The 22,921-nt window shown below is 43.6% G+C and overlaps 1 protein-coding gene across 9 annotated transcripts in view; it reads left to right on the forward strand.

The window, feature by feature from the left end:
- SLC15A2 (solute carrier family 15 member 2) overlaps positions 1-22,921 on the forward strand; it is a 58,528-nt gene that overhangs the window by 27,304 nt on the left and 8,303 nt on the right. For all 9 annotated transcript variants that reach the window (XR_010441016.1, XR_010441015.1, XR_010441017.1 and 6 more), the window contains 15 exons: positions 556-633; positions 3,245-3,327; positions 4,320-4,406; positions 4,716-4,805; positions 5,144-5,188; positions 7,403-7,435; positions 8,496-8,584; positions 10,279-10,360; positions 12,306-12,431; positions 12,787-12,951; positions 15,510-15,556; positions 17,651-17,761; positions 18,804-18,900; positions 21,357-21,503; positions 22,526-22,630. Coding sequence is in view for 6 of the 9 variants with exons in the window: in XM_064718365.1 (XP_064574435.1) it covers positions 556-633; positions 3,245-3,327; positions 4,320-4,406; positions 4,716-4,805; positions 5,144-5,188; positions 7,403-7,435; positions 8,496-8,584; positions 10,279-10,360; positions 12,306-12,431; positions 12,787-12,951; positions 15,510-15,556; positions 17,651-17,761; positions 18,804-18,900; positions 21,357-21,503; positions 22,526-22,630 (1,385 nt within the window). In the remaining 3 variants the exon portion in view is untranslated. The remainder of the gene's footprint in view (positions 1-555; positions 634-3,244; positions 3,328-4,319; positions 4,407-4,715; positions 4,806-5,143; positions 5,189-7,402; positions 7,436-8,495; positions 8,585-10,278; positions 10,361-12,305; positions 12,432-12,786; positions 12,952-15,509; positions 15,557-17,650; positions 17,762-18,803; positions 18,901-21,356; positions 21,504-22,525; positions 22,631-22,921) is intronic.

The following is a 22,921-nucleotide window of genomic DNA, read 5'->3' on the forward strand; positions in this document are numbered from 1 at the left end:
ATGGGTTGCTGCAAGACCTGACATCTGAAGCAGGCTGCCCTAGTGAGATTGGTGATAGTGAGAGAGGGAACTGGAGTTTTGGGGCTTATCCTGGGCTCCCACTTACCCAGTGCAGGCACTGGCTCCCACTTTGTCCACTGTAGGTCGCTATGAAAATAGATTCAGGTTTTTCACTCAAGACTGATGCAGCACAGTACTGGTTATTTAGATCTAGTCAAATACAGAATGGCTTCAGGTTATTTGAAATGTTGTGCTTTTTTCCCTCAATTACAGCTCCCAGTACTTCTTTATACCTATTTGTCTGCCCCCTCCCTTCTACTGTTTGCATCAATATTCCATTATCAGCTGCTTTTGCTGGCAGACACTAACCCTGCTTCCAAATTGTCTTCATCAAGGGAGGACAACTGTTTCAAGGAGATTCAATTCACAGTGTCAAGCACCAGCAAAGAAGATTTAAAACCAGGGGAAGTGTCTGATTTAGGGAATCAAATCAAAAGCCCCAGTAACATAAGTCTAGATGTAATGAGCTGCTTTTATTTCTGACTTCTTTTTCAGGGGATGTGAAATGTTTTGGAGAGGATTGTTATGCACTGGCTTTTGGTGTCCCAGCAGCACTGATGGTGCTGGCACTTGGTGAGTGGAAATAGTGGTAATAGGAGTTACCAGTTTTGAGTCCATGGATAGATGAGAAAATGCACAAATTCACTAATCTGGATGGATACTGTGATAGGAAATGAAAGGGTTCAAAGTCACCTAACAATTCCCACTTCAGAACTGCAATAAATATCAGTAGTTGATTGATGGTGGGCTGAGCATGGTTTTACTTTAATCTTTTATTGTGATACTGTTAGGGGGGTGGTCTCATGGATGTTTCACAGTATAATTGCTTTGCTCTAATGCAAAGGAAGGCACCAAAATTATTCTCGTGGTGCCTTGCAGCTTTGCCTATGAGCAGACATGGCCTTTGAACTGCAATCTGAGCAGTCCTTAGAGATCCCCAGCTTATAGAAAAGAAGCTCAACATGGCACCTCTAACCTTTCCATGGGCTTCCTGCAGCTCAGGGCCATCTTCAATGGCTCAGACTTCTGCTGCTGCTGAATCTGTGTGCTGCAGAAGGAGTTAGATGAGATGTTAGTTTGTTCTGAGCTGTCTTACTTTGCTTGGCTGAAGTAATTCCCACAATTGCAGTGACAACTTATTATTACGTTGCAATAAAAAAATCCTTATTATCCAAGTGTCAGGAGACAGCCACAATCCCTGTGCTTCTTAACACTTGCATCTTAGCCCAACTAATGTACTTGTCAAGATTTCTTCTTCAACCTTTATAAAACATTCAACAATCTCCCCATTTTTAATGTTACTCCTTTGGTAGCCAGTACAGAGGACACCCAATCAGCTTTAGTTTCACAGCTGCAAGCTCTGAGAAGAGCAGTTCCCTTATTATACTGCATGTGTGAGCTTTTGACAGAGCATGGGGTGACTTTTCATTCAGCTTGTTACCTTCACTGAGAGACCAAACAGTTGTGTGATTTCACTGCAGCATCTGGGATTTGAAAAGTTTGTCCCCCAGAGAATGTGAATATTGCTGTTTCCACTCAAATTTCCATCAGGGAGAAGAATCAGGAAACTGAAGAAATGTCATCAGGCCACAGCTAACGTTGCAGCAATTATTTTCAAAAAAGTGCATGGTCACAGGCCTGAGAATGTTCTATTTTCCCCTGTGGCCTGTTCCTATCAGTTTAGGGCCCCACTGTGTGCACCATGCTGTGCTGAATGTTTCTAGCACAGCAGTAGTTGCCCAGGGGAAAATGAACGTGTAAATGCTGCAGTTTCCGTGAGGGCATTGGTGGAAATGTGTTTTTAGCTAGTGTCCTGCTGCCAGATTCCATGTCCTGCCTGGCAAAGCAGCTCTCTGTTCTTTTGTAACATGCTAAAATTCTCTGGGAAGTGATATATTTGACTATGTGAGTAGCATGCAGAACTGCAGAAAATACCCTTTTGGCCCTGACTGGCCCTCTGCCTGTGTTGATGGAAAGCAAGGATAGATTTAGAGGCAGATTTGGAGCAAGATTTTCTGGTCTGCTACTGCTCCTGAAGGATGGGGTAGATTGATACCCATTAATTCCAAATTCTAAACCTAATGCAGGAACATCAGCTCCCAAAGGAGTGAATGGCATCATCAAAAGGTGTTCAGCAAACCTAATGGATCACATTTTTAAATGCACCAACATCTTCACAGGGAAATGCTGAAAATTAGGTAGTGCAGCTACCCACTCTGGGTGACTTTGCACAAAGTGCTACTCACCTAAAATTACTTCAGAGGTGTCTCAAGTTCTGCAAGTCAAACCTGGATGCTAAAGTCTTCATAGTCAGGTAAAAGCAAAGGTGTGTTCCCTGCAGTGTCTCAGGCCTCCTGTGTTAGGACAGAAGTACCTGATATTCTCCATTGCCTGTGGACTGACACAGACAATTGGGTTAGTTTTAAAAGTTCATGTTAGTTAATTATATGGATTTCATGCTCAGTTTTAAGGTGCTTCTCCCCACTAATCTCTTTGGAATTCCAGTGTCCTCGAAGACTCTCATAGAACAGGATAAATTATACACAATCAGGTAACTCCATCTCTGACAGGATTTTGAAGTCTCATTCTGATACTCTTTGTGGTTTGAGGGAGAAAACCAGGATAAAACAGTATCTTAATTGTATATCCCTTTGTGGAAACCATAAATGGAAGTAATTTCTGTTAACATCTCTGTGTGAGGCAGGGATCTTTGGGCAGTTTCCATTGAAATGTGTATGAGATGCAAGTGCACAGAGCCTGTGTTGTATCTGCATTAATCCTCACAGGTTTCCAATGGATGAGGGTTGATTTCCAACATCAGGTGCAGCATTTCAATGTGGATTATACTATAAGTTTAGTCTATGAAAAGCATAGACAAAAATGAATTTTCAAAGTTTTGGTTCCCAAAGTAAATCAGATGCCTATTGTGCCAGAGCAGATATTAGACACCACTAAAGTGGTGACTTTCTAGGGATCACACTGCCTCTTGTAGGATGTTGCATTTTCTTCCATCTGTAGGCATTAAAGGATTCCTGTATATTTATTTAGTTAGAAGGGCAATCCTGTGTGCCCCAAGGGCAGAGCATTTCTGTTGAATACAGGGGTGGGTGATCCTTTCCAGAAGCCAGTGCAAGATTGAGCTTCAGCCTTTGAATCCCCATTTGGATAATAATTTTTTTTTCAGTTGTGTTCATTGCTGGAAGTGGACTGTACAGAAAAACACCACCACAAGGAAATGTCTTGCTGGAAGTGTGCAAATGCATTGGTGTAAGTGTGTGTGATTTTCTTTTTCATGCGTGAGTCAGAGGCTGTAGGACAAAAAGGTGCAAAGGGAAAGGGGAGGTGACTTTTGGAGTTCTTCTCTATGCTGCTTTGGGATGTCTTGCTGATGAGCTGTAAGGAATTAGAAACACATTAAGGTCCTACTTTATTTTTTCATCATTTCAGTTGTTTTCCCTTAGCTCCACGAACTGTTCAGTTGATGTCCACCTAGTAGAACCACAAGTGGCAGATGCTGATAGAAACTGAACTGAAAGGAAAATTCAGAAACTCAGAGAGTATCAGATATATGACTCCCTTTTTTTTCAGTTGAATAATTTTTCTGAACTTTATCAGTTCAGCAGACAGTAATAGCACACATTCACATTATGGACATTCAGCATGTTCATGTAAATGCAAGAGACACTTGCTGAAGTTGCATTAGAGCCTTATAAATTGTTTTTCATGGTGTGTGAGCTGAATACAGTATGTGAAAAATACTCTTTTATTATTATGTGGATAATGATGTTTCTATTTCAGGAAGCTGTTGCTAACAGCAGATGTTTTCTCTTTATCTAGGTCAGTCCTAGTGCCAGATTTACCTTAGGGAAACAGGCAGGATCTTAAAGACAGGATTTCTAAGTGAGGTCTGCCACTTTTTCTGTCAGTGTGTTCAGTGACTGGAGCACACAGCATAAACAGGCCAGGAGCTGGACTTCAATGACCCTTGTGGGTCCCTTCCAACTCAGGATATTCTAAGATTCAGTGATTCTGTGATTCATTCCCCCTTCATACCTTTAATCAACCGGTGTCATAGAAACTTCCCTGCAGACAATTCATCATAAAGCCTCCAATCTGAGATTTTAGAGGTATCCAGCAACCCAGCCCCCTCAATGTTCTGGCACTGCTTGTATTTGGAGATGGGGAAGGTAGCCTTGAGCTGGGAGTGTGACAAGGGCAAGTATGGCATGAATGAGTTACTTACCCGTTTTTCTCCCTAGTTTGCTCTTAAAAACCGGCTGAAAAACCGCTCCCCTGAGATTCCAAAGAGAGATCACTGGCTGGACTGGGCTTCAGAAAAATACTCAGTGAGTGATACTCTACCTGGTGGGTTTGGAGTGGGAAGGGGGAGATGGGCAGACAGACAGGGGAGAGAGTAGGACTAGCCTGGCCACACCATTCCTCACATGCATTTTCCTGTCCCTTCCCACATCTGTACTCTCCTGACCCTTAATGGACAGTTTAGGTGCTGCACTGAAATGTAGAAATGCAAATATATCCAATGTCACAAGGAAGAGCAATGAAGAACTGCCATGCAGAAAGAAATGGAATTATGCTTTGTGGCTTGAATCACCTGTTGGCTTTACACCCTTACCTTTTTGTCTGTTCCCTTTTAGAAACAGCTGATTGGGGAGGTTAAAATGGTGACTCGTGTTCTCTTCCTCTTCATACCACTGCCAATGTTCTGGGCCCTGTTTGATCAGCAGGTACAGTACACTGGGTACAGTTCTGCCTGCCAGCCTCGGTTGGCACCTCTGTCCTTTTGGGGTAACTCCAAAGCATCCTGGGGACACAGCAGGCCATATTCCTGCCAAGTGTCCAGGGCCTCCCACCATCACTCCTGGTCAGCCCTTCAGAGTCCTGCCAGGTGTTTGGCACAGGAGAATGAGAGGGGAGAATGTGCCCTGCCTAATGACAGGTGTTACAGGGAAGGGAAGGAATAGATGGGAAATAAGAGCTCCATCACTGTCATCTTCTCTGTCCGCGTGTTTTCTAGCCCCACAGAACATCTTGAAGGCTTCACTGCTGTCTGTTTTCTCTTTAGGGATCCAGGTGGACTTTGCAAGCCACAAAAATGAATGCTGATTTTGTAAGTACTTAATGTCATCAGGGCTGGTAAGACTAGTAGTAACATCCCTGCTCTTGCTTATTAACTGGAGTCTTGCAGTACTAAGAGCGTCTGCTTGGTGAATCTGGGTGAGTCTCACTTCTGGTGATGAGAAGCCAGAGGCTCTGTTCATGCAGCCATGTTCTGTTCATCACAGCTCAGCTCAGCTAGAAGTGAGGGCTGGGGAGCCATCAGCAGCCTAAAGGTCAGGGTGCTGACCTGCTGGCAGCCAGTGGCCCTGTGACCTAGAGCAGGTAGGATTTTCAGCCTGCTGCCCCCATGGAAGGCAGACAAGTCACTCAGCCCTTTTAAGATGTGACTAGAGCTGTTGTACATTTCTGCACTGGATCACTTGGTGATATATTAATGAAGCCTCTCAAAACCAGCAGGAACCTTGTGTATATGTTAAAGATGTTACAGGGATTAATTAGCTAGTTTCCATAAAGGTCTTCAAAGGTGTGAATGGCTACAGTAGCAGATAAATGTAGACAGGCTATCTGCCCGAAGCTGTCCCCACAATGGGCTGTTTTTCAGCCCCATATGTGTTTTAACAGGCCATCTAGATCTGTTTAGACATATGTTTTAACAGGCCATCTAGATCTTGTCTGCAGATGCTCACATCAAAATCTAGGATTGTAAGGGTCCATTTTCCAGTTTAAAATTGTCTTAAAGCCACAAATCTGAGACCGTCTGTGTCACTCCTGTTAAAAATTGGGCTCTCAATATGTGATACTCATTAGGCTTAATTAGTTCAAATGAGGCATGAAAAAGACTACACCTTGGGTAATATTTATCCACCTCAGAAAGACAGGACAAAGTCCATGCAGTCTATGTGATGTATATCTAAAACATTAGTTTTCTGGTGTTTTGCTCACATGCACTTAGTGATCCATTAGCAGGAGACCTAAGTATCCCCAGGTGTCACTACTGGTCTCTCCCAGGTGAGGAAAGATAGATTCAAGGCTTTTTTTTTTGTCACACCAACTTGGATAGCTCCTTGGCTTTTGTTTCAGTGTCCTCTGCTCTCCCCTCATGAGCTGCTCCACCTCAAGAAGGTAACTGCAGCATTGGAGTGATCCCACCCTTAGGCTTGATGGAGTTCATGTTCATAATACTTTGTGACTTTCAGTTCAGTGGACAAGGGCTCAGCTAGGAAGTCTGGAGTCAAACAGGGAATGATTTAGTGTCAGATGAAATATTTGCAGGCTCATTTCCTAATGGCACATTTCTATAGTGTGTGCAAAGTAGCAGGAGGGGGTATTAGCCTGGAATTTTTCCACTCTCCCAGGAGGCAGCTGTGGGCAGAGACAGGCAGCCAGTCTAGACTCTGCTCAGGACAGGACTGGCAGACAGGAGAGAACCCCCAGTATTTTCTTGGAAATACATTATTTCCTTCATAATTTCTTCCCTCCTGCACTCTTCCCCTGACCCTGAACCCTTCCCCCCCATCTTTTTCATCTTAATTTCAAGTGAAAAGCATTTAATGGAGTTCAGAAAACCATCAGTCCTTCCCTGGAGACAGGTCCATGGTTTCTTTTGGAGTCTCAGATCTGTCATCCACCTTTTGACCTTGCCCATTTGTGGGGCTGGGATAGTGATGCAAGTGTGAGGCACCTCTTACAGCCTTGAGGACTCTTGCCTCAAACCTGGAAGCTGCAGTTGTCCAAAGCCTCTTAGATGCAGACGAGGGGAGGAGAGAGGTATTTGTACAGCCCACTGGCTCAAGGATGGTCTTCTGTTATCCTTTTGGGAACTTGGGAGAAATGCCAACAGAGCTCACAGGGTCCTGAAGTTTGGGAACACTCACTGATAGGATTGGGGCTTCTCACATTGTGGAAGCAGGGAGGGAGGAAGCTCAAGTCTGCCTCCCAGCTCTAACACCCCCATCCTCCTCCCCTCACGCAGTTCATGGCTCAGCCAGCCTGAAGGATGGGCCTCAGTACCTGTCACGAGCTGTGTCACAGCTGCCAAATACCAAGGATTGAGTGCAGCTTCCTTCTGCAAAATGACCTTAATAAACACTGTGTCCTTAGACAGAAAGTGTCAAGAGCACAATATCAGCTGCTAAAGCCAACATAAAGCATTTGAGGAAACCACCTTGGCTGCAAAGGCCTCTCTGGGACCGATTACTTGTTTACCATATGCGCTGATATGTTATAGTGTTTATTAATCACTTGGAATATCTTTTTGTTTCAGGGAATATATGTCCTTCAGCCTGACCAAATGCAGGTAAAAGATACTACAGGGTAGGAAATAACCCTTAGAATGTATCTTCTTTTTTGCTCTCATTTATATTTTTCTCATGGGACCAGTGGCCATTCTCTGCTCCCTTTCAAGGTGATAGCAGGTTCTCCTGCTGCTTGCTGTGGTGTGGCCTCTGCCTTATTGCTCACAGCTGCTTTGCAAGCTTGGGGTTCAGAAGACCCTGAGGATGTCCTAATGCAGAAGTTGACTCCTACAGAACAGTGCAGAGGTGTGGGGTAACATACCTCCATAATAATTCTTGAGCTAGTGCTGGCACGTGGAGAATACAACCTGTATCTCCTTTTAACAGGCTCCTGTCCTGGGATGAACATTGTTCTTGAAATATGTTTGGTTCCTCCCTTTCTGCAGGGGAGATGAAAACATGAAAGCAAGATGGTGCTATGTTGTCACAGTTGATTACAATTCTTATGGTGAACAGCTCTGGAGAAATTCAAAGCTGTTCTGTTTCCTGAAATCTTCCTTTGGAACTGAAACAACATTTCTCCCTGCTTGTTCTTCATTGCTCTCTATTTTCTTGCTTTGCCACTTCTGGCTGGCAGACAAGCCGTGCCCCTACCAGGAGAAATTTTGTTCCTGGGGGATTACTCGGTTGTGTTGAAATGTGAGAAATTGCCAATCTCACAGAATAGTGCCTGTTCCTCTGGGATTTTGCTGGAGTCCCAGGATGTTTCCATTGTTGCTGATTTGTTGTAAGGTCCCACCACAGCACCAAAGGTCACCTGTCTCTATTGTCAGTGGAGTTTGTACTCTTTAAAAACATCATCTTTCAGTTCTCTCTCCAGGGAAACTGGAGATGCTTGCTTGCCTCTTGGAGGGGAGGATATGAACAAAATGTGTTCATGCCTGTGAAAACTAAATAGCAGAAGATGTTAAGTGCAAACTATGATTATATTTTAAAAGGAGGTTTTAAGTGTTTGTCCATGTCCCTTCTGTAATGGAATTATTTCTGGAGGACAGTGCTTTATGGGTTTAATTACTAAAAGTTGCTTTCTAGTCACTGAACTCCCATTCTTTTGTATTGCAGTTCTTAAATCCACTTCTTATTCTTGTCTTCATCCCGATTTTTGACTTTGGGCTCTACCCCCTGATAAACATGTGCAAATTGAATTTCACGTAAGTACCTGGGGACAGTGCAGATACATCTGTGCTTTTTCTTTTGCTGTAAGTGTGCAGAATAGCTTTTAAGGAAGAGAAACACATTTTTCCATTCACCTTTCCCAATACTTGAGTATACTTCAGTCCCAAGAGGCAGCATCACCCTCTTCCACAGAAGGAAGTGACTCATTTTCTCATGGAAATGCAGAGGGTAAAACTCAGTGATGTTGGATTCTGCTCTGTACAGATTTTTCCAAAAGCAGATATGAGTATTATCACTTTGAATTTGATCAACATGTTTTCCACCTTGTTTCCCAGGTCATGCCTAAATAATTCCATCCCTGAAAAGTCCCCATGGGACCAAATTCATGGTCCCATGCTGGCTAGGATCTGAACCAGTGAGTGCATAAGGAGATTTCCACAAGAGCCAAGCATTTTATCCTTAGTCTATGTTAGCAAGAAGTGCAGTGTAATAGAAGCACACCTCAGATTGTTTATGAGACCCACTTTATGCAATTTGTGTGAATTAACTTCAGAGTATCTGTACTCTGCCTCTGTGGACTGATGCCCTGTAGCAGTGGAAGTACATTATGTGCACTCTTGGAGTGCTTTTGTCAGTGGAATTTCAGCTGAAAGGAGACAAGTTTCTATGGCCCAGCACCACTTCTGCATGTGAGCCATAGCATGGGAAAGGGTAATGAGTGGGGTGACTGGCTTAAAAAGCATGTTCCTAATCCAAACTAAAGTGCTGGACAGACAAAACCACATAAAATGGGGGTGGCAGGTGCCTCAGAAGCCTCCCCCTTCACCCTGCTGGTCCTTTCCCACGATCTGAATTACTCGCACCTGAAGACATATCAAAATATCGTCCAGCCCTGCAATGGTGCCCCTTTTGGAGGACACACATCAGAGGCTGTGCTTCTTCCTGATACCATTGTGAGCCCATGGCCTGGACTGTGCCTTGACTTGGATAAAACTTCCTGCCTGATGACCAGATCACAGACTAGTTCACCCAGCAGCCAGGATTAAATGCCAGGACTAAAGACCATTACAAAGAGTGGAGATGACTGAATCTAGAACCAGAATTGTCTCAAATCTCAACAACTCAATACTCAGTTTGAATCTGCTGTTCTGGACATGTATTATTCTGATTTATATCATATCATATTTTCTCACATAATTCTGGTAAAGTTGTACCAGCTTTGCCTTGAGTTTAGAAGAAAGCTCTTTATTTCCTAGAAATGTAAATGTATTGGCATGAGAAATAACCCAGAATGATGCCCCAGATGGTCAGAAACATTGATGACATAAAACTACACATTTTTCTATTCCTCATTCCCACTGCTAAATAGAATGTTACTTTTCTTTTGCCTTTCCCAAAAGGGACTTGAAGATACATAATTTCTGGCGTTCCTTCCAACATCATGGATTCACATAATGTCATGAGCTATTCCCACTAGAAGAGCTGGGAAAAAGATAATGTGAAACTTGCAAGGAAGAAACTCTTCACCGGCCTCAGTGCTGGCCTCATGCAGAATAATAAAATAGTTTTAAGTTAAGAGATTGGCAATTTAAACAGCCTGTCATCCTGAGTGCCACCTGTTGGACAGTTTATTACATGGTTCTGGCACATCTTTGTGCCAGAGGAATGGTATTCTATAGTTTAAATTACTTTTTTTTCCTTAATGGCACCTCTTTCATTTGCTCCATAGACCTATTAGGAAAATGGCAACAGGTATGATCCTTGCAGGGCTGGCGTTTGGACTTGCAGCCATTATAGAAGTCAAAATAAATGTAAGTAAAGCACAAGGCATTCCTCAGAAATACTTTCTTTCCATGGGTTTTTATTAGTGATGTCTGGTAGATAATCCTTTAAGCCATTGTGCTCCTTGATCAAAGTTTGTAATGTTTTCTTTACAATTGAGCATACTGATCCAGTTGCTAATGATAATTCTTACCTTGTCTACTTTTCCCTCTCTTTGTCTGTGTGTCTTTCTTTCTAGTCTTTGCAGTTTTGCTGTGCTGGTCATCTGTATTGGTCTATATTCTAGATTTCCATCGTCAAAGTGCTTGACAGACATCTAGTTAATGCTAGTGATTATTTTCCAAAAGGTAGTCTGTTCTCTCTCCTATTTCTTGCTGTAGCTTGCCTATACTTTTCTGTTTGGGGTCTGTTGTGTGTGTGTGGTGGTTTTGGTATTTTTATTTAATTGTTTTAAAATTTTGAAATTTAATCACTTTCCTGCTTTATGATGGAGATGGCTTTTTTTTACAAGCCAAAGTGTTTCTCTGGGGAGGCAGGTGAATGCTGACACAGACATCAGGGACTGCCAGGCATCCCCAGAGAGGATGGCAGCACATCTCTCATAAATTCCATGTTAGCTCCTGCAGATTCGTACTGTTTGTTTCTGGCTCATGACCAGCATTGTGTAGACTTTGGCTGACCTTTGTCTCACAAAAGTTACTGTAGGATTAATTTTTAAAGCTTCTATGTATACTTAAAACGTTCTGTTAGAGTGGCTGGCTCACAGCCCTGGATTAACATCTGCTGGTTCCTCAGGTGAATCCCCTAACGAGCCTCCCACTGAAATGAGACTGTGGGGTTCAGGTCTTTTTTCTGATCTCTTTATGTGAGCAAAGAAATGCTCTCATTGCCACCACCAGGATCTCTGGCCAAGCACCAAAGTTTGCTCTGGCGGAGGGTGGCTCCTCTGGGCAGAGACAAAGTGAGTTAGAGGTTCCCTGTGCCTGTGCATGAAAATTTTACCCTAAAGGCCATTTTAAGATCCATCAAAGAGGAGGGTAAGATGGTCCATCTTCACTTGACTGTGGGTAGCAGAAGTGGAAAGCTACAGTAATGGAATTTGCTGGATAATATTAGCAGGCTTGTTGGTCCAGAGCACCATATGGATACAAGGAAATCAGCTCATTCTGACTTCTTTGGCAGTGTGTCTCCCCACCCAGTTGGGTTCAAAATGCCCTGCCTGCAATACCCAAATTATCAGATAACATAGAAGAAAAATAAATAGCTCTGCAGTATTGCTTGCAGCTACTTGAAAATAAAATGAGAAAAAAAGAGAAGTTAAAAAATATTAGTTCTGCAGGTAGTACAAGGCTGACACTGATTGATGTACTCTTTCTAGGAAATGGTTCCTGACAGAAGGAGATACCTCAGTGCTGGAGGCATCAGCTTACCTCTCTCAGAAAACAAGGAATAATATCTGTACAGTCAGCTGTATAGATAGCAAGGTGTCCAGTAATGCAAAAGCACTGATTACAGACATGGAGCTGGACTGGGGACTTTCAAAACTACTTAACTTTTGGTCTGATTCTTTTCCCAGTCACTGACTGCAGTGAGAAATAATTATTCTGGTCACTGCTTTTGAAAGCTAAGCACAAATTTTTCCATTCTGATGTGGCAGTTGGTTAAATCCAGGCACGAGAGAGCTGTATAATGAAAGCTGTGACATTGTTCTACCTCCTCAGTAGGTGTGTAGTCTGTACACTTAGTGGTGTGAAGAGCAATTTTTGGGAGCAATGATGGGTTGGCCATTGAGCTACTATGAGGAAACCTCCCTAAAAATGATTTATGTTCAGTTTCCTCTGAGTGCAACTTCTGTTGAGGAAGGGATGGAAAAGTGTCATTACAGAGAGGAAGACTATTATGACTAAAAATGAAGAGATATTAAAGTGCTAATAAAGCATACAGATGGCACTTAAAGCCTTTTACTTTAATTAGGAAACCGATATGCCTCGCCTTGTCCCAAAAGAAAGTTTAATTCGGGTCCTGAATTTGGCAAAGAACCCTGTTCAAGTGGCAATCCAAGACAAGGACCTATTTCAGCAGCCTGTGGAGTCCTTTCAGGTAAGCATATATTTGGGACTGAAAGGCCTGACTTGCATGTCATTGAAGAAAGGATGGAGTTTTTTACAGGCACTTTCTAATAAAGCCCACAGATGCAAAAGCTTGTTCTGCTCCATTGCCTTAGAAGTGCATGGGAATAGCTTTACAAATGAAGCATAATATCTCTGTTGTATGAAACAGAAATTGAACATTTGGAGAAGAATTTCCCAGCAAAGGATACACCTTACATTCACCTGTAATTAGGAATAAAGGATAACAGGATTACAGTCTCCTTTAAAGAGTGTTGCACCTGGTAGGAAAATACAAATCCTTTCTTATCTGAAGAAAGTGTAACCAAGTTTATTTTCTTCCACAGAACCCAGCTGAGTACTCAAAATTAATATTGAATGGAGAGCAACAGAACCTTCACTTCACCCTGCAACATCAAGGATTGACTCTTGCTTTTAACTACACCGTGAAGGAAAAATCAGTATACAGCTTAATTGTTTTTGAGGCAGAAGGAAGCCTATCAAGCCGCTTAGTGAGTGTGGGAGTGAAGTGTAAATACAGTATTAATTCAATGGCTGTGATGCTACAATGGGGTAATAGGCTCATTAATTCATTTGCTCAGTTGCAATGTCTGTCTGATTGCTCTCAGATGGTGTAAAACTCACTTCTTAGCTAGAGGCACTGGATCTGGACACATTTCTGCTGGTTGATTAATAGAGGCGTTGTGGCATCTGAGAGTTTCTGGGCACACTTTAATCCACTGAGTGCTGCAGTGGGAGAGCAGAGTCATGCCTGCCAGGCAGCAGAGCTGGAGAAAGCTGGGGAAACAGAGCCAGGGGTTTTCCCCCAAAGATGGCTCTATAAAGCAAAGATGTTAAAGAGGCTCTAGGGCTGGCCATGGAATAAAAGCATCAGAGGAATGATTCTGGGATTAGTTATTGCAAGTGTTTAGTGAAAAAGCACAGAAGGCCCATTTGTTTTGCTGAACAGAATAAATGATTAAGCTCATTTCAGGCTGTGCAGCAGAGCTGGCTGTATTTGGACTTTTGTGTATTCCTGCAACAATCAGAGAGGGGCATATGGGATGTGCAGGGCAGATTGTGATATCAATATGCATAGCTGTATCTTAAGAAGCTCTCTTGAAATTTATGGTGTTTTTGCACATTGTGGCAGGTGTGTATATGCTGTCAGAATCTGTCCTTATGCTGAAATATCCATTCTCTTTGCAGTTCCTGACCCTTTTACCTGGCAGGGTAGCCATACTAAGCATTCAATATTATACAGTAGAAACCATATAACTTTTTTGAAATTAATTTAAAGAATTTATTTTGTCATAGCATCAAGTTTTTTGGTGATGATCAGACTTTATGATTTGGAGTCTGGGACTCAGTATCACACAAAGTTTCCCTGTGACCCTGAAAGCTGTGTGCTGTTTCTTTAGGAAATACTTGTCATTTCCATACAGTCTTTAAGAAGCAAAAGCCTTCAACAGGTTTGGAGCATAGCAATCTCAAAGCTCCAGTACATCTATGCTGCCCCAGCTGTCTAGACTGTGCTTAAATTAATGCCCACCCTGGCACAGGCAGGCTCTCATGTGCTGGGAAGCAGCTGTGCTGTTGGGTGATGCTATTGACCTGTCATTCACAGCTCTAGATAAGGGAGATGTGGAAGACAGTGTGATAAATGATACTTTTTCAGCATTGCAGCACAAGGAAAGCAGTGCCAGCATCACTGCTGTGTTGCAGGGCTGGCCCTCGAATTACCTCCCTCACTGCTGGCTTTGGCCCACTCACTCAGGTGTGAGTGCTTTCCTGGAAGGATCCTATCTCAAATTGGTTTCTTCTCCTTTGTGGGCTGTTGAGTAGGCAGGAAATGAATTTGAGAGCTCTGGGGATCATCAGTGAAAACGAGTAATAGCTTGGCTGGTCTGTCTGCAAGGAATGAGAGTATTCATCCCCATGTGTCTCCCATGGAAAAAAAAATGATGTTGCCATTTATTATTTATTGCTCTGACATTTATTATTCACTGTGGCTATTTATTATTTAGGGCATATGTTATTTGTGGGTAGCATATTACTCTGAAGTACAATTGACATTAATAGATATACTGAAATTCTGGATCCCTGGTCTCAGAAACTCAGGGTTTTGCATCAGGAAAAAAGTGTGGAGAAAGGGCCAGAAAATTTTGAGAGAGAGCCAGTTTCTAAAGTCCCTCTTGGCTTGCCTGGGTTCCATCTGTGGGCAGTGCAAATTGAAATTGCCCTGCCATCCTCAGTGGACATGGCACAGCTCTGGATTTCTACCTGCCAAGAGCTTTGCTTTGTGTTCTTTTTTTGTGACATGCAACCTCCAGGGCAGGGCTGTGTCTTAACTGTGTTTTTTCAGCATTGTGCACCAAACAGGTTTCTCCAAATGAATGTTGATTAACTATCTAGCTGCTGTTCTAACTGTGGTCTCCAGGAGAGAGGCTCTCACTCCCAGTGTGCCCATCCAGATGGCCATTGCAGGGATCTGTTTGTGAGCACAAAGAAGCATCTTGGTTTCTTCTACTCTCTGCCTGGACATTGCAACAGTTTAATCTCTTGAGTACTGAGGATCAGGGACAGCCTGAGTGATGCATGATCATCAGTATAGTAACCTAGCAGTTCCTGTCAGCTTTAGACTTTTGTGAAGTCCGTGAATATGACAAGTGTGGTGGTTTGACCACCCCCAATCAGGGTCTGAAAGGCATTTGCAGATTTTGTAGGAGTAAGGCTCAAGATCAAGAAAAATACTTTTTTTTTGGAGAGTGTTACATGCCTCAGTAGAAGGGTGACTGGCTGAAACTCAGTAACCTTTGTTACAGAAGAGATGAGGAGAAAAAGTATGATCTCATCTTAAGCCCTTGGAGGAGATGAAGTTTTGCCATTGGCTTCATTGTACCAGGGCTCCCCAGCTGTGGCCTGATGTAAAGCCCATGTGAGAGTCCAGTTGATTTCCACAGGCTTTGCAGCACATGTGTAACTCTACAGACACCACTATTGTCTGCCACACATTGTAAGGCAGCATTAATAAATATGTTTGATGGTTTTTTTTTCTTCCTCTCTTTAGATTACGGACTTGGAAGCAAAGCCAGAAAATGGTTTGGCAGCTGTTAGGTAGGAATGGCTTTTTTTGAGGATTTGGCGGTGGTTGGGCGAGGGAAAGTGCTTTTGTCTAATGCATCTGTATGTAACATAGCCCAGATGTTCTCGGGTTGGAATCCAGTCCACACTTCTCATGCAAGACTTGGGTGTCAGCTGTGGAGGCTTGACAGAGTGTCACCTCCCACACATGCCATGCAGAGCTGAGAACTATTGCTGCTCGCTGCCGAGGGTACTCTGGGCTCTGATGGCAACATAAAAGAGCTCCTTCCTTGGAAAAGTGGCAAATTCATCTCACTGATGAAAGGGAAGCAGCAATTTGGATAGGAGCTCTTGCTGTGTCCTTTGCAAATTGGCCAACCCATGGTGTTCACCCAAACTCATGCACAAGTTTCTACTAAATTGGATGCAGCAACAGTTTTACATCCTCATAAACAATTCAGCTGGGCATTGGGCTCTGCTTAGTGCACTCTTCCCAATTTCCATGAACACTCCTGTTGTGGTTTGTGCTGGCTGCTGAGGTGCAGAAGATGCAAATTTGCAAAAAAAAACTTCAAAAAACAAAGCAAACCACTAAAACAAAACCAAACAAACAAAACCCAACCACTCCCCCCCCCCCCAAAAAAAAAACCTCCAAAAAAAACCGGGATTCCACCTAGACCTTCTAGAGGATTTGGGCAAAGTGAAATTAGAAAAAAAAACCAAAACAACAAAATGAACGCACCACAAAATAAAAACAAAAAAACAACCAAACAAAACTAACCTTAAAATCAATGTCCAACCCTTTTATCTGAAAGCCTATATAGACAAACTAGGAGGGCAGTATCTCTTCATAGCCCTGTACTTGTGAAGATTTCTATTGACTAAACACCTTGAAGACTTGATTCAGTCAGAATTTTTTTATATTTTCTTGTGGAGATTTTTGACCAAATCCCCAGACTTTCCATTTAAGAATTTGTAAAGAAGTTTCACTAGGAAGAAACTATTTTTGCACTAAAAGTTTACTTTTGTTAAGCACTTGACTAACTTCAGGGATTTCACCCTCATTTAAAAAACTGAAAACAAAAGTATCTTAAAACATAGGTAAAATGAAAAGCATTTGGTTTTACTATTAATTTTTGAGTTGCCCGAAGGAAACTGTATATGTCTTTTGTCTATGAAAAAACACCAAATAAACTGTTCCCATATAAGTTTTAGTTTTGGTGAAGATATCTTATTACGCTAGAAAACTCCTTGTCGCTGGTAGAAGCTCCTTGCCAGCATGGTGCAGCTGCTCATCAGGATGCACAACTTCACAGTTTCCTGTGGTCAGCTGAGGCTCTGTCCCCTCACACAGCCATGGAACACTCAGCACAGTGTCACAGAATGGTCTGGGTTGGAAGGGACATTGAGATCGCCTTGTACCAACACCCCTGCCATGGACAGGGACACCTCTCACTAGAACAAGTTGCTCAAAGCCCAATCCAACCTGGCCTTGAACATTTCCAGGGAAGAGGCATGCATAACATTGTTGGGCAGCCTGTTCCAGTGTCTCACCACCTTAATAATGAAGAGATTCTTCCTAAAATCTAACATGATTTAACTCTACCCTCTTTAAGTTTAAAGGCATTCCCTCTTGTCCTATAACTCCATACCCATGTAAGAAGTTTCTCTCCAGCTCTCTTGTAGGACCTCTTCAGGTACTGGAAGGTGCTCTCAGGTCTCGCTGGAGCTTTCTCTTCTCCAGCCTGAACAGCCCCAACTCTCTCACCCTGTCTTCACAGGAGAGGTGCCCCAGCCCCCTGAGCATCCTCATGACCTCTTCAGGATTTGCTGCAATCTTTGTTGGTCTCTGAGAATGGATTGCCAGGAGGTTCTAGACCACAAAAAGTGAGGGTCACTTTTCATAGAAAAGAGAGTAGGAAGGTAAACTAATGCAACAGGGAAAATAATCTTGTATTGAAAAAACTAGGTAATGAATCAGACAAATGTTTTGGTAACTTGCAGAAGAGACTCATAAACTTGTGGAATTACAGAATGCTTTGAGAGAATATGCAAACTTCTAAAGTGTCTGCTATTATGCTTCTCCTGCCCTGTGTGACAGGTCAATGAAATATGGTTTCTTTGCAGATTCATTAATGCTTTGAGCCAAGATGTCAACCTCACTATCAATAGCAAAAGTTTCATTACTGTTCAGAAAAACTACAGTGCTTCTGAGTACTCACTGCTGGAGAGGGATGTGTAAGTCTCCCTTCCTGAGCTAAAGGTCCTTGCTGAAGCATTTCCTTGGGTACAAAGAGACTTTTCTCAGCCTAATAGCAAAACCTGCATTGCTATTGTCTTGGCATGTGGTTGTGGGGCAGATGTTTGTAAAAAGCAGAATCATCAACTCAGTGCAGAGCAGGTGCTCCAGGCCAGTCATGTGTGTGCAGAAGTTTTTATTCACATTATGTGGGGGCCTGGAGGGAAGAGGCTGGCCATTCCTGTGCATCTGTCAGTGGAGTAAGGTGGGACATGGTAAAGTCTCCTCTGCCATTTAGTGCCTGCTTTATTTTGTTACTCTCTCAGGCCCAAGCTCCTGGTGTTAGGGTGCTCTCAGGGAAAGGCCAGTTCATATTCCATACTACCAAGTGTTAGCATGTGGGCTGGTAACATCAAGTAGCATTACATGGCTTTGCAGGCTGGGCTTGTTAGACAGGGGCTCCATATGGCCTTGGTTTGGCAGCACTGGAGTTGGCTCTTGTAGGGTATTTCTAGCATTTCCAATGTTTCAAAACAAGCTTCATGGCTTTTCTCTGCATCAGCTCCATCCAAAATATTTATTGCTGCAATTTAGTAGGACGCAGCAGCCATTGTGGCAATGCTACTGAGCCTCTGTGCCATCTCACACATCCAAAATCAGAAGAACAAATATGAAGGCTAATTTGCTCTATTGAAAGGAAACAAAATTGCTTCTGGGTCCACATCTCTGATTTCCTGAAGAAATGCAGCAAAATTTGGCAGGAAAAAAAACCTAAGGGGAGGAAAAAAATTACATCAGCACTAAGAAAGAGCAAAAACCATTAAAAATGTTAGCAATGGCCTGGGTCATTAGGTAAATTCCAGTCAGTGTCTAAGTGCTTCTGGAAGGATAAGATAGCAAGAACTCCAGTGATTGTCTGATGTAAATGCTACTACATCTTGCATCCTCCCTGCTCCATTTCAGGGGCAGATTTGATAGCTCTGCTCTGTGTTTTGTTTGTGGAACTAACTGTGAAATACTGTACTTCATCCTTTTATCTAGATATAATGATGGAAAATGCATAACTGAAACAGGAGAGTTCCCCCTGGAGCTGGGGCTGCTTGACTTTGGTGCCTCATACACCGTTGTGATAACTAATGTAAGTGTTCCTGTGATGGTCATACACTCCTTTTCTACTCTCTGGTAGTGCTTTTGTTCCTGTGTTGGTGACTCTTAGTTGCTTTGTCCACTTTCTGATCCCTGGGCAGCAGCCCTCTGAAGGCAGTCTGTTATCAAAGGGATTGTAAAAAGTTTTGGTACCTACATAAGCGAAGTGGGTGGGTATTTGTTCCACCTTCCACTGTGATCATGTCAGATTGCATGGGTTAAAAAGAAGTAAAATCTTTTCCTTGACAGAAATCCTCCATAGAAAATCATGTGATCTGTGGTTTGTGCTGGTCTCATGCCATCCTTGAGCAGTTAACATTGACCCAGAGCACTGCAAAGAGTTATTACCATCTGCCAAGAGCTGGCTCTGCTTGTGGTCTTTAAAATATTGTACCTGGTGGTGCCTCACACTCAAAAAAATTGCAGAAACAGTCTGCTCTATCCTCACATTTAGCTTACTGAACTAAAGTCTGATCTTCCAAGATTTTGTAGATTATGCATAGGGGGAAGAGGGACAAGGTCTTGAGGGAGGAGGTTGGTGAGGTTGTACATCTGTTTCCTCCTCTCACTGTCTGTACAGCTAATTTGGAGCCTAGTATAAAGTCAAGGCTTGGTTTTCTGAACAGCCTAGCCCTGATGAGGTCTGAGCACTTCTGAGAGGGTGGATTCCTTTCCCTGCTTGCCAACCTCTTAGACACACTGCTTCAACCCTGGTCCAGCTGGCTGGAACCACGGAGATGAACGTGATCAGCTTAGTTCCCATTGTAACCTTTCCACCACAAAGGCACACAGACAAACTGGGTCTGACAGGACACACTGCTAAGCTGCCCTCTGGGACTTTGGCTGCTGTGTTGTGATGAGCAGAGCAAAGTGTTGTCAGCTACTCCCTGTCAGTAGCATCTCTCTGTTGGGCAATTAATGGGAGCTGTTCATGTCTGCAGAGTCCAAATACGTCGGGGGAGAAATATAGCCATGAAGCACCTGGCTTTTTTTTATCCAATTCCAGTAGCTGGAGTGGGATGTACAGCCCTGGAGGGAACAAGCAGATGCTGCCATCTGTGAGTGCAGAGATATATGTACATAAAACACACACACTTGAAGTGATGTTGGCCAGACCCCTTTTTCATGGCTGCAAGCCTCTTTCACCAGATGAGAAACCAGATAGAGAAGTTGCATTAAAAATACAACACTAAGAAAATTGCCCCAGAGCCTCTGGTAAAAGGGCCAGCTGAGGTAAATGTGTCCCATGTCACTGTGCCAAGGATTCCAGTTTGTGGTCCCATCTGCATAAGTCCCTGCTATAGCCCTGGCTGCTCAGGGTGGCTCTGTGCCTCAGCCCTTCCTAACCCTGTGCTAGTACTTTAATATTTTTCATCCTCTGTTTTTCCATCTCTCTCTCTGTGGTTTCTGCTTTCTGTAGAGAGTTAGTTTGCTTGAGGCCAAGATCACTTTTAATTATTGCAGTGATTTGTACTGAGCCCTGCTCCTCTGCCAGGAGCGCCATATAGAAGAACCAAGAATACAATATATTAGTCTGCTAATGTAGCTGAACTGTGAAACTTAAATCATGGGGATGCTGCCTTCCACCCAGCCTTCCTCAGTGTGCAGTTACAGCATGGTGCTTGTGACATTTCTTTATGGGCTAAAGAGCAATGCACAGCACTCTTCTCACCCCTTTTAGCCTGCTGAAATACAGTCTCTTGATTTGCCTCCCTGGCAATGATTGGTGATTAAGAACATCTCGTAAACATCCCCTTGTATTTTCCCAAGTACTCTCCTTAAACACAGGGCTTTCTGCCTGAAGTCATTTCAATCTAATGTTTTCCTGGCTTCTAGTCAAATCTGTCTCAGCCTCTGAGCCTCTGTGCATCACAGGCAGTATTAATTACACCTGGGAAAAGAAACAAAAATAATTAGGAATACAGCTACCATAACTATCTGAATAGATCTAATATGGAGCAGTCTTTGCTACTCTTGCCATTCCTGAGCTGAATTTGTTTGGGTGTCAGTGATATCATAGGGCAGTTGTGCAGTGCTGATAAGATGGGAGCAGTGACCACATGGATGCAATGAGCACTTAGCTCTCATCCTTTTTTTGCCTTGGGGACAGCTGCAGGTCACAGGCTCTGCACTGGAACCTCACAGGCTTTTCCCAGCCCAACTACAGAAGACAACTTGTTGGTTTGCAATGATTCAGGGAATTCTTGTGGTACCTAAACGAGCTGGAATGCTTCCATCCTGCTCTCTCTGCCCTGTGCAGCAGGAGTCATCCTATTTCCAACAAGCTTGGAAATGGCAGAGTTGAGAGCCATAGTTTGCTTCAAAGGCAGGGCTTTTTTTGCACCTTTGCTTAAAACTTTGTTTTTTGGTAAATTTGCTGCTGTTGTCCAGGCAAAGAAAGATCTGATCTTTCAGCAACTAATCAGTGTGCCTTTATTTTCCTGCTAGATTTCTGGAGGTGCTGTTGAGACCTGGAAGTCAGAAGACATCAAAGCCAACAATGTCCATATGGCCTGGCAGTTACCACAATATTTACTGATATCTGCTGGGGAGGTGATGTTCTCCATTACAGGTCTGGCCTTCTCCTATTCTCAGGTACTCCACTTAAAGATAAGGACCTTACAATTAGACTTCAAGATTTATTTCTGCATCTGTCATTGACTTGTCATACCTCCTTTGACATGACACTAACAGTGTTATCCATCCTTCAGCTGAAAGTGGGATTGTAACACAGCTTTCTGGGTGCCCTCAAGCTAAATTAATTCATATTCTGAAGGTACCTGTTCTCAGTGATACTTGGAAATATCCTTTTCTGGTAAACCCGAGAACACAGAACAGAACTGGATAGTTAACGGGAAAACTCTGAATATTTTAATATCAGGGTTTTCTCCTAGTGAAGTATTTTGTGCTATTTATTTTTCAGTGATATAAAGGCAAGGTATCTCAAGGGCTACAGGGTGGCATGAGGACTTGGCGCCTGCTTAAAACTGAGAGACTGAAGGGGTCTAAACATGCAAGGTTGTAACAAGGGAGCAAGGGGTAATGAACCTGAAAGGGATGATTTGATTGTTGTCTAGGGAGGTTGATGAGAAGAGAGGACTGAGACATTACATGGTCAAATAGCTACTGAAGCTGCTCAAATCTATCCCTGGAGTAAGGTGCAGATGTTTATTAATGAGGATGATTAATGCAGTGGGATGATCTGTAATGGGATGTGAAAAATTTGTCCTCAGCAGGAAATTTAACATCAAGATCCAGTCTCTTTTCCAAAGGTGTACAGCCACATGGCACCAGACTCCAAGCTGCAGGGCTTGTATGTCTCCTTGGACGTCCTGATGGTACCATTTCAGATGCTGCAAGTTGGGGATGACCCGGATTCAGCTCTGCAACAACAGCACCTCCTGCTTCCTCATGTGTCCTCCTGTCCATGTTTTGAAAGCTCCTTGTATGCAGATGTTGAGATTAACCACAGATTACCCACTCCACACAGAGGAAACGCCCCCATCTCCTCCTAGGCTGAGCGCAGTGGCGCCTGCCCTGGGCAGGACTGCAGAGGGTGAAGCCGGGCTGAAGGGCAAGCGCGGTCCCCACTGATCAGGCCCTTCTCCTCTTTTCAGTCTCCAGCCAGCATGAAGTCGGTGCTGCAGGCAGGCTGGCTGCTCACCGTGGCTGTGGGGAATACCTTTGTGCTCATTGTTGCCGAGGCTGCACCAATGGCACAGGTATGGTTTGGCTCTTAAAAGAGAGGTCGTGCTTTACAACAGGCCTCTGGTGCTTCTGGATGGCCATGTCCTGGTGCACAGCTTCCCTGCCCAGCCCCAGGCTCCTGCTCCTGAGCTGACAGCAGCTCCCTTGAGCTGTCCCCCTGCCCCTGCTCCGTGGGGCCCTCAGTGGAGCTCCCCTGAGGAGCACTGGCCCTCCCTGGCTCTCCAGGGGCTGGAAGTACCTGCCCTGTGCTGGTAATGCTGCTGGAGCGCAGCTCTAGGCACGCTGGCTGTGTCCGCACCTGGAGC

Source organism: Zonotrichia leucophrys, chromosome 7 (assembly GCF_028769735.1).
Source record: "Zonotrichia leucophrys gambelii isolate GWCS_2022_RI chromosome 7, RI_Zleu_2.0, whole genome shotgun sequence".
NCBI lineage: Eukaryota > Metazoa > Chordata > Aves > Passeriformes > Passerellidae > Zonotrichia > Zonotrichia leucophrys.